At 43.6% G+C, this 16,632-nt stretch overlaps 1 protein-coding gene across 1 annotated transcript in view; it reads right to left on the reverse strand.

Annotated features, from left to right (window-relative positions):
• Window positions 1-16,632, reverse strand: part of LOC115803175 (uncharacterized) — a 123,133-nt gene that overhangs the window by 93,229 nt on the left and 13,272 nt on the right. Inside the window, 3 exon segments of the mRNA XM_089899294.1 lie at window positions 10,240-10,322; window positions 11,867-12,097; window positions 13,356-13,421. Coding sequence (XP_089755420.1) covers window positions 10,240-10,322; window positions 11,867-12,097; window positions 13,356-13,421 — 380 coding nt within the window.

A 16,632-nucleotide genomic window follows, 5' to 3' on the forward strand; every position in this document is an offset into this window, starting at 1 on the left:
ATTCTGATCACTTTCGTACTTCAAAGAAGCTGGGAGGGAGTGCAGATCATGTGACAAGCATCAGTGTCCAAAAAGGCCTCGACCCACTGGGATACGGGCCCAATATCATTGACATTTGTTCAAGTGTAAGCAGAGCATAATCAAAGCTGTCTAGAGTTTGTGGGCCAAGTTGCAAAGAGGAGAGACTGGAGGCTGTGAGCCAATCAACTAGAACACGCAAGCAATTGCTCCCACCCACACTGGGGCAGTGACTACAGAAATGAGAGGAGAAAAGGGACAAGAATTCGTTAGTGATTGGAAGTAAAAGGTGAGGAAGAGAGGAAGCAACCACAGGGAATTCCAAGGTTCTCAATTTGAATGATGAGATGGAGGCTGTAATCAGGACAGAAAACATAGGAAACACTGCAGAATCTGGGCGGGGGTAGGGGGCGGGGGGAGGCCTGTTGTATTTTGACACTTCAGTTTTGAAAGGCCTGTAGGATATCCACTCAAAGATGAACCTAGGGGCTTCCCTGGTGGCGCAGTGGTTAAGAATCCACCTGCCAATGCAGGGGACACGGGTTCGAGCCCTGGTCCGGGAAGATCCCACGTGCCACGGAGCAACTAAGCCCGTGCGCCACAACTACTGAGCCTGCGTGCCGCAACTACTGAAGCCCACACACCTAGAGCCTGTGCTCCGCAACAAGAGAAGCCACCGCAGTGAGAAGCCAGCACGCTGCAATGAAGAGTAGCCCCCGCTCACTGCAACTAGAGAAAGCCCATGCGCAGCAACAAAGACCCAACACAGCCATAAATAAATAAATAAAAATTTATAAAAGAAAAAAAAAAGATGAACCTAGGATTTAAAGGACAGGGGTCAAGAAGTAGATTTAAGATCATACCAAAGCCATAAAAAGGAAAGATAATACTTAAGGAGGTAATGGGGTGAAGGAGAAGGCCAAGGCTAGGACTTGAGGGGCTCTCAGCATGTGAGAGGGAAGAGGAGGACAAAGACAGGAGGAGTTGGAGAACCAGGGAGGGATTTACTGCAAAAGTCAAGGGAAGAAAAAGTATATGTCACACAGGTTGGTATAATGAAGACTCAATAGAGGGAAAAGATTTGTCTCAGGATGTTATTGTATTAGGTTCAGTGAGAGATAGTGAAGGCTGGCAGTGATGGCGTCATGGGCACATGGCAGAGGATGAGGGACAGGATGCTGTGAGTCCCTGAACGTGCAGGGTGAGGTGTAACTTTACACCTGAAGGAACTAAAAAAAAGAACAAACTAAGCCCAAAGTTGGCAGAAGGCAGGAAATAACAAAGACTAGAAAAGAAATAAAACAAAAAACGAATAAAACTGAGGGTTTTTTTTAAAGATTAACAATATTTGCAAACCTTTAGCCAGATTAACTAAGACAAAAAGAGAGAAGACTGAAATAAATAACATTAAAAATGAAAGAAGAGACATCACAAATGATACAACAGAAATAAAAAGGGTCACAAGAGACTACTATGAACAATTATATGCCAACAACTGGACAACCTAAAAGAAATGGACAAGTTCCTAGAAACAAAATCTACCAAGACTAAATCATGAAGAAATACATAGTCTGACCAGACATATAACTAGTATAGAAATTGAATTGAAAGCCCAGGACCAGATGACTTCACTGGTGAATTCTACCAAACATTTAAAAAAAGACCAGCCTTTCTCAAAAACTTCCAAAAAAATTGAAGAGCAGAGAATACTTCCAAACTCATTTTATAAGGCCAGCATTATCCTGATATCATAGCCAGACAGAGACACCACAAGAAAAGAATACAACAGGCCAACATCCCCGATGAATCTAGACACAAAAATCCTCAACAAAATACTAGCAAACCAAATCCAACAGCACACTGAAATGAATGATGGTTCAAGATACAGAAATCAATTAATGTGACACATCACATTAACAGAATGAAGGATAAAAATCACATGATTGTCTCAATAGATGCAGAAGAAGTGTTTGACAAAATTCAAAATTCTTTCATGATAAAAACTCTCAACAAACTAGGAATAGAAGGAAAGTATCTCAACATAATAAAGTTTTCTTCCAAGAAATCCTCTGGGGTAGTAATGCCATATCCCTTAGTACAGTAGGTTTTTTTCCCCTTCTTCTATTGTTAGTTTACTTTATGTTCAAAGAGGGCAATGTCTTGCCCTAGGTTAGCAGACAAATTAGCAGTAAATCAAGCTGAGATTTAAAAAACACTTATTTTTTACATATTCATTTATTTAATCAAAAACTAGCCATTGAACGTCTTCTATGATCTAAGGGCTCTATTAGGCAGATACATTTATCACTCATCAAAAGTATTTCTCTTGCCTTCCTGTTTTGTTTTCATAGCTAAGAGTTTTAAGGCTGAGACATACCTTAGAGTGTGTCTACAAGGGTGTAAAAGCAACAAAAAAGAAGTTGTGTGTGAAATTGTATATTACAGGTAATAATAGAGTGAGTTTTGCACATGGCAATTAGTTTACAATGTGCTCCCACAAATGCACTCAGACACCATGATTAATGCTCCCTGGAGCCTTCAGTCTCTGTAACTAGCTGTCATTGTACTTACCAGAACACTATTCTCCCAGGATATTATGATAAATACCACGTTGGTTCTAATATTGCTGTAAGTGATTAGGTCTGGGTGTGAGAGGGGGTGGTGAGATGAAATGGAGATAAAATGCAAAGTTTATGTTCTGTCTGCTTAGCTGGAATTCAGTAAGAAACCAAGCCAGCAATCCTTAAGTGAGGTTTTGGGGTGACACAGAGACATCCCACCCACCCCACAACACATACCCATGCCCGCTCTGTGGGGGTTTTAAGTGCTGTTTCAAATTCGTTTTCTTTTGGGTGTGTCTGGAAGCTAAATATCAGAAGGCAAATGCCAAAACGAGAAAACTAGTCTCCACATCAGAGGAGCAGGGTAACCTGAACCGCACCCCTAGTCCAACAGAGAAGCCCTCAGAGAATGACATCATCAACAAGCAGTCCCATTGGTTGATGGGATTGGTACATGGCCCATACCATTGGCTCCATCCCAGTGAACCCCTCAATAAGGGAGGGGTGACTGGTTAGAGTATACAACCCAAGTCAGTAAATATTCACTGTTGTGTACGAAATGTTTGTGTCCCCTCAAAATTTGTATGTTAAAACCCTAACCTCCAATGTGATAGTATTTGGAGATGGGGCCTTTGGGACGTAATTAGGGTTAGATGAGTTCATGGGGGTGGGGCTCTTGATAGGATTATGAAGAGACACTACAGAGCCCCTCCCCGATACATACACACCAAGGAAAGGCCATGTGAGGACACAGTGAGAAGGTGGCTGTCTGTAAGTCAGGAAGGGAGCCCTCAGCAGAAACAGAAGGTGATGCCACCTTGATCTTGGACTTCCCAGACCCCAGAACTGAGAGAAAATTAATTCCTATTGTTTAAGGCACCCAGTCTGTGACATTTTGTTGGGGAAGCCCCAGCAGATTTATACATTCACATTCACTAGAATGTGCTCTCCTTGAGGCTGGGTGTCCTGTGTGTTCGATCCCTGAATCCCTAGCCTATAGCAAAAGACTCCTCCTCACCCCCCAGCTCCAAGCCCCAAGAGTGGTGGGACAGGACAAGGTCTTCATGATGTCCTGGGATCACAGTGTCCCTGGAACCTTTGTTAATTTGTGGTGCTCTCCACTCAGCCCTCCCCTGTCAAGAGTTCACCTAATCATGATAATGGAAACCAGAATTTATAGTGTCCTTCCTGAGTGCCAGACAAGTACCTGACAAGGATTATCTCTTGAAATCCTCCTAACAACCCAATGAGCTGGGTACTATTTTTATTTACCAGTTTTACAGACAAGGAAAACTGAGGCACAAAGAGTTCAGACCACCTGCCAGTAAATCCTAGTGAGATTTGACATCAGAGTCTCAGTTTTTGATTGCTTATTCATTTTTTTGAAAAAAGTATTGAACAGCTATTATGTGCCATGCCTTGTGATAGGTGTTAGGCCTACAGTGGGGAACAAAACAGTTGTGGTTCCTACCCCCCCACTCTAGTGACAGTGAGTAGGCAAAGAATTCACCATCTATACTCATAGGCCCATGACATGTCCAATAGGGAAAATGAACAGGGTCAATGGGCGCATAGTCAGATAAGGAGGAGGTGAGATTTAAATTAAGATCGGAAGGGAAATACAGGGGTGGGGTGGGCATGGTGCTTCAGGCAGACGGAACAAGGGCAGAGGCCCTGAAATGGGAAACTGCTGAGGACATCTGAGTAACTGAATGAGGCCACGGAGGCTGGTGCTTCAGAGACTGGGAGCGAGTGAAGCGGGAGGGGGTCCGAAGAGCTTTGAGGCCATGGTGAGGACACAGGAGGCCCGCGGGCAGTCATGCGTTGTTCATGCCGCTCCCAGCACGTCGGGACTGGAAGAGGAAGGGCGTTGGCTGTGAGGAGCACCTGTTCTGCTGGGTGAAGTGTGAGTACCTACATCTAGGGCGCAGGTTTCATCTTCACCGCAGCCCTGTGAGGCCAGCCTTATCATCTCCGTCGTGCAGATGGGCCAGCTGAGGTTGAGAATGAAGACTGGACTTGCCCAGGTCTCCAGAGATGAGTGAAGGGACTGAGATCTGAGTCCACCACAAAGTCCTGCCTTTGCCAGAGTCCCCAAGCTGCCCCAGGTGGAGCCCAGCCCTGCTGCCCTGCCCCCCATGCTGGGAGCTGGGGTCTGGCCCGGGGGTGGGAGAGGCAGGAGGCAAGCCCGCCGGGAGGAGCTGCACTCACTTTGCTGGGCCTGCACGAGTCCTCTCAGGGCTGTCCTTTTTATTGTCTCATCAAAGTGGCCTTTCTTGAAAGCAGTGATAACACAAAATATCACTTCCAGGAAACTCTCCGAGATGGCGTGAGTAAAAAGCAATCAATCACCCACAACTCAATCATGTGCCGCCCCCACTGGGCCAGGCTGGGCACCTTGGGCCCCACAGCGCAGGGAAAGGCTCCAATGCCCCCTCCCCCGACCCCCCGGAAGGGGGGGCCCTCCTGAGGAGTCAAGTGTGCAGCCCTCTGGGGAGGAGTGGGACCTAGGGCAGGACCGCACATGCGCACGAGGGGCGCTGGGGATGGGCTCTGCCTGGCTTTTTTCTATGGGAACACACTCGGCTACAGGTTTGCTTTTCAATCACTTCCTTCTAAATACATCAACTTTTCTCTGTATTTCTCAATATAAAAAATGATTGGCCACTCTGACTGGTGTGAGGTGATACCTCATTGCAGTTTTGACTTGCATTTCTCTAATGGTTAGTGATGTTGAGCATCCTTTCATGTGTTTGTTGGCAATCTGTATATCTTCTTTGGAGAAATGTCTGTTTAGGTCTTCTGACCATTTTTGGATTGGGTTGTTTGTTTTTTGTTATTGAGCTGCATGAGCTGCTTGTATATTTTGGAGATTAATCCTTTGTCTGTTGTTTCATTTGCAAATATTTTCTCCCATTCTGAGGGTTGTCTTTTTGTCCTGCTTATGGTTTCCTTTGCTGTGCAAAAGATTTTAAGTTTAATTAAATCCCACTTTTTAATTTTTGGTTTTATTTCCGTTACTCTAGGAGGTGGGACAAAAAAGATCTTGCTGTGGTTTATGTCAAAGAGTGTTTTTCCTACGTTTTCCTCTAAGAGTTTTATAGTGTCTGGCCTTACATTTAGGTCTTTAATCCATTTGGACGTTATTTTTCTTTATGGTGTTGGGTAATGTTCTAATTTCATTCTTTTACATGTACCTGTCCAGTGTTCCCAGTACCACTTATTGAAGAGGCTGTCTTGTCTTTTCTCCATTGTATTCTTGCCTTCTTTGTCATAAATGAGGTGCCCATATGTGTGTGGGTTTACCTCTGGGTATTCTATCCTGTAGCATTGATCTATATTTCTGTTTTTGTGCCGGTACCATACTGTCTTGATTACTGTAGCTTTGTAGTATAATTTGAAGTAGGGGAGCCTGATTCCTCCAACTCCATTTTTCTTTCTCAAGATTGCTTTGGCTATTCGGGGTCTTTTGTGTTTCCATACAAATTGTAACATTTTTTGTTCTAATTCTGTGAAGAATGCCACTGGTAGTTTGATAGGGATTGCATTGAATCTGTAGATTGCTTTGGGTAGTATAGTCATTTTCACAATATTGGTTCTTCCAATCCAATAACATGGTATATTTTTCCATCTGTTTATGTCATCTTTGATTTCTTTCATCAGTGTTTTATAGCTTTCTGAGTACAAGTCTTTTGCTTCCTTAGGCAGTTTATTCCTAGGTATTTTATTCTTTTTGTTGCAATGGTAAATGGGATTGTTTCCTTAATTTCTCTTTCTGATTTTTCATTGTTGGTGTGTAGGAATGCCAGAGATTTCTGTGCATTAATTTTGTATCCTGCAAGCTTACCAAATTCATTGATTAGTTCTAGCAGTTTTCTGGTGGCATATTTAGGATTTTCTATATATAGTATCATGTCATCAGCAAACACTGAGAGTTTGATTTCTTCTTTTCCAATTTGTATTCTTTTTATTTCTTTTTCTTCTCTCATTGCTGTGCCTAGGACTTCCAAAACTGTGTTGAATAAGAGTGGCGACTGTGGACATCCTTGTCTTGTTCCTGATCTAAGTGGAAATGCTTTCAGTTTTTCACCATTGAATATGATGCTTGCTGTGGGTTTGTCATATATGACCTTTATTATGTTGAGGTAGGTTCCCTCTATGCCCATTTTCTGGAGAGTTTTTATCATAAATCGGTGTTGAATTTTGTCAAAAGCTTTTCCTGCATCTGCTGAGATGATCATATGGATTTTATTCTTCAATTTGTTAATGTGGTGTATCACATTGATTGATTTGCGTATATTGAAGAATCCTTGCATCCCTGGGACAAATCCCCACTTGATCATGGTGTATGATCCTTTTAATGTGTTGTTGGATTCTGTTTGCTAGTATTTTGTTCAGGATTTTTGCATCTATGTTCATCAGTGATAGTGGTCTATAATTTTCTTTTTCTATGATATCTTTTTCTGGTTTTGGAATCAGGGTGATGGTGTCTTTGTAGAATGAATTTTGGAGTGTTTCTCCCTCTGCAATTTTTTGGAAGAGTTTGAGAAGGATGGATGTTAGCTCTTCTCTAAATGTTTGATAGAATTCACCTGTAAAGCCATCTGGTCCTGGACTTTTGTTTCTTGGAAGATTTTTAATTACGGTTTCAATTTCATTACTTGTGATAGGTCTGTTTATACTTTCTAATTCTTCCTGGTTCAGTCTTGGAAAATTGTACCTTTCTGAGAATTTGTCCATTTCTTGATGGTTGTCCATTTTATTGGCATATAGTTGTTTGTAGTAGTCTCTTATAATCCTTTGTATTTCTGCAGATTCAGTTGTGTTTTCTCCTTTTTCATTATTAATTTTATTGATTTGTGTCCTCTCCCTTTTTTTTCTTGATGAGTCTGGCTAAGGGTTTATCAATTTTGTTTATCTTTTCAAAGATAAACTTTTAGTTTTATTGATCTTTGCTATTGTTTTCCTTGTTTCTCTTTCATTTATTTCTGCTCTGATCTTTATGATTGCTTTCCTTCTACTGACTTTGGGTTTTCTTTGTTCTTCTTTCTCTAGTTGTTTTAAGTGTAGGGTTAGATTGTTTATTTGAGATATTTCTTGTTTCTTGAGGTGAGATTGAATTGCTATAAACTTCCCTCTTAGAACTGCTTTTGCTGCATTCCATAGGCATTGGGTCATCGTGTTTTCATTGTCATTTGTTTCAATGTATTTTTTAATTTCTTCTTTGATTTCTTCAGTGATCTCTTGGTTATTTAGTAGCTCAATGTTTAGCCTCCATGTATTTGTGTTTTTTACGGTATTTTTCATTTCAGTTATTGTGTTGTTCATCTCTGTTTGTTTGTTGTTTAGTTCTTCTAGATCTTTGTTAAACACTTCTTGTATTTTCTCAGTCTGTGCCCCCATTCTGTTTCCGATATTCTGGATCATCTTTTCTATCATTACTCTGAATTCTTTTTCAGATATATTGCCTATTTCCTCTTCATTTATTTGGTCTTGTAGGTTTTTACCTTGCTCCTTCTCTGTGGCATATTTTTTGCTATCTCATTTTTTTTTTTTTTTAATGAGTTAGATTGTGTTCCTGTCTTACTGGTTGTTTGGCCTGAGGCTTCCAACACTGGAGTTTGTAGGTTGTTGGGTAGAGCTGGGTCCTGATACTGAGATGAGGACCTCCGTGAGACCTCACTCCGATGAATATTCACTGGTGTCTGAGGTTCTCTATTAGTCCAGTGGTTCAGACTCAGCGCTCCCACTGCAGGAGCTTTGGCCCCTGGCTCATGAACCAAGATCCCACAAGCCGTGTGGGGTGGCAAAAAAAAAAAAAAAAAAGCAATAACAAAGTAAAAAATAAAATTAGACTAGGAAACTAACAGATATGTTAGAAAGAATATAAAATAAAAATATAGATGAATCAATAACCATAAGGTACATCAGTACCACAATAGTAAAACAGAGGAGGAAGGAAAAGGAAAAAAAAAAAGAAAGAAAGAAAAGAAAAGTGGGGTGGGGAAGGCCTTGGCTGTGGAGGCAGGGCCTAAGCAAGGGCAAGGTTTGGGTGTTGGGTGGGGCCTATGCTCAGGACCCACAGGGCTGGAAAAGGCCCTGGGGCTGTGGGGGGTGGGGCTTAGGCTCAAGGAACAGAAGGGGCCCAGGTGTGCCCCCCACCCCTGGTCTCAGAGGGCGGGGGACCTCACCTGGGAGCCCAGCAGGCTTCCTGGGCTCGAGTGGGAGGGGCAAACACCCTCCTCTCCTCTCCTGCTCCTCCCAGATGGCTCCTCCCACCTGTCTCTCCTGATCTCCCTGGCCTCCCTCCTATGCCTCCAAGGACCCACGCGGCCTGGAGGGGGCTTTGGAGTGGGGGTACCAGCCTGGGAGCTCAGCAGACTCCCCAGCCCAAGTGGGCCAGGCGATTGCCTTCTGCTCCTCTCTCGCTCCTCCCGGAGGGTCCCTCCCGCCTGACTTTCCTGATCTCCCCGGCCTCAGGGGCGCTGATCCTGTCTGGCCTCCACTTCTCCTCCCCCCTCAGCCCCCCAACATCCTACTGGTTCCCTTGGGGGTTCCTCCCGTCTCCTTGGGCATCAGAGTCCCCCACCAGCGGCAGGCAGGTGCCCTAGTTGTGGAGAGACGCTAACTCCACGTCTTCCCACACTGCCATCCTGACTCCTGAGCATGCTTTTTAAAATCAAACCGGGCTGAATTTAGAAATCCAAATTTGTTGCTTTTTAATAGTTAATATTACTTATAAGAATATATATTAATATGTTAATAAGTATATTTTAATAATTAAACTTAACATTAAACTTAATTGTATTTAATAGCCCGGAGGATGTGAGGTTGTATTAACTGTTCGCTAAGGTGATTGAAGCCTAGGAAACCAGGGGCTTCTAAATGAGGCAAGTTTGGGCTTGGGTGGAGTCAGAGGAGGTGGGAGGAGTCAGACAGGGTGGTGGGAACCACACTCAAGCTCCGCCCCTTCACTTAGCCACGCCCCCAGCCCCATGCTAAACAGCCTAATTCCTCAGCCTGGACACCACTGCCCCCATCACAGTTCACCCTCCTCCAGTGTTGAACTTTCTTTTGCTTCAACCTTGTTTTGGCATTTTCCAAAATTCCTTCCCACCAAGCCGCACCCCCTTGCCTTGGCCCATTACTGAAGTTGCTTGGCACCCGGGATGCTGCACATTCATTTTCATTATGCTGCCATTGATGGAAACCTTCAGTATCTTCCTTAACAGCCTGACCCATTCTTTGAAGGCTCTCCAGCAGTGAGTTTAGTTTTTTGCCTTGTTTTGTTTCGTTTTTTCTTTGTTTGTTTTTTACTGTGGATTTTATTTTTTGAAAAATAAAATCACTTTGCACTGAATTTTGGTGGACAATAAAGCGGCAATATTATTTTGAATCTAAAATAAATGGTGCTAAAAGGTAACATTTTCTCTCACTCTGGAAGTATTCCAGAAGAGGGCCCTGTCAGTTTGAGGCAAGGACAGTATCATTGCAATAGGCCAAAGTGATAGCTTTCTTTGCACAGCAGCTTTTTTTTAAGGTCTTCATACTTTACCCTATTACCACAGATGGGTATGTGTCTGTGTAAACCCACACATGGAAATGAATTTCATAGCCCAACGATTATTCACTTAGCCATTGAAGAGCTGCAGGCACTCACCCAGTCCCTAGGATCAGTCTGTTGTACTGTGGCGTGCGGGTGACATCCGTCATCCACCTGGGCTTCCGAATGATGGGCTTGTCCTAAAGGGTTGAAGGGTGGAAATAAACAAAAATATGCCCTTTTAATGATAAGACAATTTCCATTGTCTCAAACCACTCTGGTCCTTAATATGCATACTTAACATTGTAGAGTTTTCTTTTTTTTTAACATCTTTATTGGAGTATAATTGCTTTACAATGGTGTGTTAGTTTCTGCTTTATAACAAAGTGAATCAGCTATACACATACATATATCCCCGTATCTCCTCCCTCTTGCGTCTCCCTCCCACCCTCCCTACCCCACCCCTCTAGGTGGTCACAAAGCACCGAGCTGATCTCCCTGTGCTATGCGGCTGCTTCCCACTAGCTGTCTGTTTTACATTTGGTAGTGTATATATGTCCATGCCACTCTATAGTTTTCTTTAGCTGACTTTCGCTCTCAACTACAGGCGTATCCCGGAAATATTGAGGGAGGGTTCAGTTCTAGACCACTGCAATAAAGCAATTCACACAAATTTTGTGATTTCCCAGTGCATACAGAAGTTATGTTTACACTATGCTGTAGTCTATTAAGTGTGCCATGCCTTAAAAAAAATCAATGTACATACCTTAATTTAAAAATACTTTTTTGTTACAAAATGCTAGCCACCATCTGAGGCTTCAGTGAGTAGCAATCTTTTTGCAATAGTAACATCAAAGATCCCTGATCACAGATCGCCATGAAAGATACAATAATAATGAAAAAGTTTGAACTATTGCGAGAATTACCAAAATGTGACACAGAGACACAACATGAGCAAATGCTGTTGGGAAAATTGTTCTTATAGACTTGCTCGATACAGGGTTACCACAAACCTTCAATTTGTAAAAAAAAATGCAGTATCTGTGAGATGCAATAAAACAGGGTCTGCCTATATAGAGAACTTGCTATATAGATTTGAAGAACCACCTTTATTCTCTCTCTCTAGAGCGGGCTTATTTGGCAGCCTGAGGGTTGTGGTTTAGCTGTAACTTCTAGGGTGGATGATAAGTTTCCTGAGGGCAGAAATGGGTGTCTGTACCCCCAACACACAACACAGAACCTGAGCAGTGACAAGGGCTCAACTATTTGTTGAGTGAGATAATAAAAGAAAGACTTTAAAGATAGAATATATTCTGGAATGGGTCAGGTATTGTTATTCCTATCCTAAGTGTAGTTCCCAAATGCTTCTTGCCTTCTGAATTTCTGATTCTGTGATTCTGTAAGTTCTCTAAGGAGAAACCCTCACAGAGCAACCTAAACTGAAATAACCATTAACAGGGAGAAAAATTCTTTTCCATTTGTCATTCATTAAGACATATGATAAAGTACATGATGGAATCACGTGTAATTCATCCATCTGATTTAGAAGCAAAATGAGGAATTATCTTGCACTACATATAGAGATCATATTTTATTTGCATTCCATAGACTGGCAAAATCCAACATGAATATATTATATTCAAGGACACAATTTCTGTAATCATGCCACTCGAGGAGCAGTTTAAAATAGCAAATAAAATCAAACTGGAGCACTCAGCATCCTTATCAAATGAGAATCACATACAAAAACCCGCTTTCTTCTTTTCAACTTCAGCTGCAGGGACCAGAAATAAACGGCCCCATCTTCTCTGATCATGATTAAGGTGTCATCAGGCACAGAGAGAATGCACAGCACGGGACCCCCATACGACAGCCCTCGCAGCACAGCAGGCAGCTGGAAGGAAACCTCTTTCTGTCGAGCCGGAGCATCAGCTTGCTCTGAATACACTAACTGCAGGTATGTGCAGAAGCCGTCCTGGTGAAGAAAGGAAAATTCATTAAACGTCTACTGTCTTTCAAAAATTCTCTTTATCCTCAGGACATGGATAAGTCCTGACATAATTATTAGCTTATCGATGTGAACTTGGCTGCCAAAAACTCGGGGCTAATAACTGGGGTGCGCCTGTTCGGCTAGGGCTGGAAATCTGGTACCCAGTGTGTCGCTTCCCTGCCCAGTCTCTCTGTCTAAAGATGATGGTGATGGTTGAGCACATACCCTGTTCCGTGCAACGTGGACCTTCACCTCCATTCTTGCCATAGCTGGATAAGGTTAGGTACTGTTACTCTCCTCATTTTACAAATTGGGGAACTCAAGCCTAGAAAGGTTAAATAATCTGCCTAAGATCAAACAACTAGTAAGTGGCTGGCCTGAGACTTGAGCCCCCATTGGTCTGACTGCACAGTTCCGACCCACCAGGATGTATGCCTCATTTCGAAACTCAGCAGTGCACGCAGGGAAAAGCCAACCTGTGGTCTGGGGAAGGGGTGGGCGTGCCTATAGGGGTGGGTGTGCCTATAGGGCCTGGGAACATCTCCATTTTCTCTCCACTTCCCCCAAAGCCCTAACTCACTAGAATCTTCCCTTCTCTTCCCTGGAATCCTGACTGTTCCCTTTCAAATGAGATGACCGTGAAAACACTGTATTTGCTTTGGTTGGGGCACTGGCCCGAGGTCTGAATAGAGGTGAATGCCGCTCAGCTTGTCATTTTAGAACTTGATTCATCCTAGAACAATAGGATACCGATGCACAATGGCAGAGAATTTTAAAAGCAGATGTCTCAGCTCCTCATTATACAACCCAAATTGGGAAACATTAATAATGACGATGATAACATTTGTTGAGAAATTACTCTGTGGCTGCCCCTGTTCTAAACACTTTCCATGTGTCAGTGATCTGATTATCACCAGGTGTTGCTTGTTCACAGGATTTCTTGCTCACCGGTGTTTCACTTTTGCTTTTGGGTAAGGTGGCAGATGTAGCCTTCATTTCCTGGTTTTAGGAATGCCTTCTTGGAACTTGCCTGAGCTACTGCAATTCCTAGTGAAGCTATTCCAAGCATATCCTGACATTACAAGAACTTGAAAATTGTGAATATGCATGTCCCCTTGGTTCAACTTCAGCTTGGCAAGGGTACTGAGGGGCATAGGATACTCCAGAAAGGCTCAGAACCAAACATTTTATACATTTTCCTCACTAACTTCAAGTCTGATTCACAAAACACAACCCAACTTACCCACTGAATTCTACCCACTGCTTCATAGTCTATTTTCATGAAAAGTTGTTCTATTTGTTCAATACTCTAGAGAGAAAAAAATCAATCTGTTTTTAGAGTAAACTATTCACTAGATTGGTGGGCGAGAGGATACAGGAGGGGGAAAATATTCATTTTTCCAATTTTCATATTCAAAAATGCATACTACTCTAAGATCTCTGGAATGTTTGCTCCAAAACATTAATAGGACTGTTAATCTGAATTCAGTGCACTGACACCAAAACTCTTCCCCAGCAAGAGGCTGAGCTCCTAGAATGTCTATGTTTGAAATCAAGCCTTAATTAGTAGGAGGAGCTGTGGGTCTCCCAGGGCTTATGCTCCCAGGGGGTCCCACTCCACCCTGGTCAGTTCCAGCCAGAGGACTGAACTGAGTTTCAGTTTGAGACACTGAAACTCAAAGTGTATCGGTATCTTTGAGTGTATCCCCACTTTGAGATACACAGCAAAGCAAATTCTGAGGACAGTGGTTGGGATGGTGAGGATACTCACTTGGGTGTAGCCAGGACAAAAAGATGCGCAAGTCATAAAAATTACTTTCAAGTGTTAGAAGGATCATTCTGTGGGAGAGAGAGTAGATTCCTTCTGTGTGGCTGTAACAGGCAGACTATAAGATGGACCCCACGATTCCTTCCTCTTGGTATTCAGGCCGATAAAACCCCCTCTCTTTGAGTAACTTGCTGGAAACCAATCATAACTTCTGGTAGGCTCTCTCTCTCCCTCGCTGGCTTTGAGGAAGCTGGCTACCAAGCCATGAGCTGCCCTATAGAGACGCCTACATGGAAATGGCCAACAGCCAGCAAGGAACTGAGGCCTTAGTCCAACAACCTGCAAGAAACTGAATCCTGGCCGAGACCATGTGTCCTTGGAAGTGCACTGTTCCCCAGTCAAGCTTTCAGATGAGACCCTAGCATAGCTACCACCTTGATATAGCCTCACGAGACACCCTGAAGCAGAGAATCCAGCTAAGCCAAGACTGGATGCCTAACTTACAAAAACTGAGAGATAATAAATGTGTAGTTTTAAGCTACTGAGTTTGTGGTAATTTTGTTCTGGTACAATAGATAACTCAGAGAGTGGTGCAGAAGCTTAGAAACTGGGCTAATGGGTAGGATGTCAAGAAAGACCAATTTCAGCTCATAAAGGGAAAAAAACAAATTTAAGGTCAGAGCTCTCCAACCTTGAAATGGGCTACCTTATAAAGTATCGAGTTCCCTTAAGCTGAAGGTATTCAAGCATATGTTGGCTCCTGGCTTAGCAGAGAATAGAATTTGTGCATTGAAGTGGTTATATACTAAGTGACCTCTAAGGTGCTTTCAAACCCCAGGATTCCATAATTGCAGCTTCAACAGAGATGGTCAGGTTTTATGTCTATTTTGGGGAGTGAGGTGTTGGCTTTTCTCTTATAAGTCTCAGGGGTGTTTGCCTTTGCTCGGTAATGATACCAAATGGAAAAAATGAGATGATGCCTTATTTCAAGACACCAGGGCATTGCCCCTTGGTGAGTCGATACCCAGTGCCAGTGTAGGGGTCGTGAGGAGAGACCCTGGCTGTGGGACTGAGCTCAGACCCAGTTCCCTCTACATCATGCTCCAAAGGAGACATCTCACACCCCTGGGTGTGGCTGCCAGTGCAGACATTACCATGGCAACTAGGCAATACCATGCACATAATAAGTAACAAATATTTTTGGAATGAAAGTCCAAACAGACCAAAACACCTAGAGGGATGGCTTCCAGAGAGATTAGGATGAGAGATGCAACAGGAAACAAAAAAGCTCAGGAGGAGGGCAGTCGCTGCCTGGGCTCAGGCTGCCCACCCAGACCACCCCTGTCACCACAAAGCAGATCCTGGGACAGGTGTGGGTCCACCTGGGCAACTTGGAGCTCCGGCAAGGTGGCATGAGGCAAGGGCCGTGCAGTGTTGTGGACCACAGTGGGAGTGGGCCCTCGGGCAGTACGTGGGCCATCATACGGCCACTCCTTGGCCTTGAAGCACCGTGGCTCTGCCCAGAGAGATGCAGCCTCCCCCATCAGTCACAGCTAAGGGGCACTGGGGTCTGCATGAACATCCTCTGGCCCTGCCCTGGGGAACTGCCTTCTCAGCATGATTACGTGAGAGACACTGGACCACTTCCTCCTCACATCGCTCACTCATTGAGCACCAATGGCATGACAAGGCCTGTGTCAGATGCTGCAGCTTCAGAGCTGAAAGATGCCTTACTTGCCGTCATGGCGTTCGCTGTCTAGCAGGGTCACAGCAAACCAGCAATGCAGTGCCAAAAACAAATTCTGTGTTACAGGAAACTGCAGACCACTATCAGGTTAAAAGGAAGAGCAGCTACTTTCTAGGAACGTTAGGACAGACTCGTCTGAGTCCATGATGACTGTACTGCATTAAAGTCATTCATTCATTCAACAGCATTTATTGGACATCTGTATGGGCCAGGCATGGTCCTAAATTCTGGGAACATAAGAAAAACCAGAATCCAGGGAGAATTAGTACTCAGGCAAAAAATGGGAGGAGAGTATTCTAGGCAAGGGAACAGCACGTGGGAAGATACGGAAATAGGAAAATAGGGCATCACCTTCTCTGCTCCCCAAGGGAACCACAAGTTTTGGTGTAAGACCCTCATTCCTCTAGGTGGCACCCATATCTGAAACACTCACCCTGTATGTTGTGCCCCTGAAAACTCAGCCCAAGGTTCATCTCCTCCAGGAGACCTTCCTGGCTCCCTGGTCTGCTTTAGTTGCTCGCATAGCACCCAGGCTGAATTCTAGGCCAGCTCTGACCTCCCCGAGGGCAGAGTCCCCTTGACTGATGCTGTGTCACTAGTAAATGTTTATTGAATGAATAAGTGAGTGAGTGAGTGAATGCATGAGAGGAGAAGAGAATGAGTAGGTCACTGGCTGGGGGGGCGGGCATGCTAAAAATGCAGGTAATTAGACTGCTTTGGCTAAAAAGATCTGGGATGTCGTTAAAACACCTGATCATTTATCCATTGAAAACACTCCTCTCTCTACCCCATAGTTTTTCGTTTAATATTATGCATACAGAGTAGGTATTTTTAAAAGACGGGTGTTTTTTAATGATCACTTCTCCACAGCAGATGAAACTCTAAACACACATAAACTTCCACTCGAGCCATGGAAACCGAGGGCTTTGTAACTCAGAAGGAGCATTGGGGACCTCATCAGCCTACAGTCTGACGATGGTGGGATTTTGTTTAAACTCCAGGGAC

Source organism: Delphinapterus leucas, chromosome 18 (assembly GCF_059928025.1).
Source record: "Delphinapterus leucas isolate spDelLeu-1000000601 "Yukka" chromosome 18, BTC_Dleu_Yukka2, whole genome shotgun sequence".
NCBI lineage: Eukaryota > Metazoa > Chordata > Mammalia > Artiodactyla > Monodontidae > Delphinapterus > Delphinapterus leucas.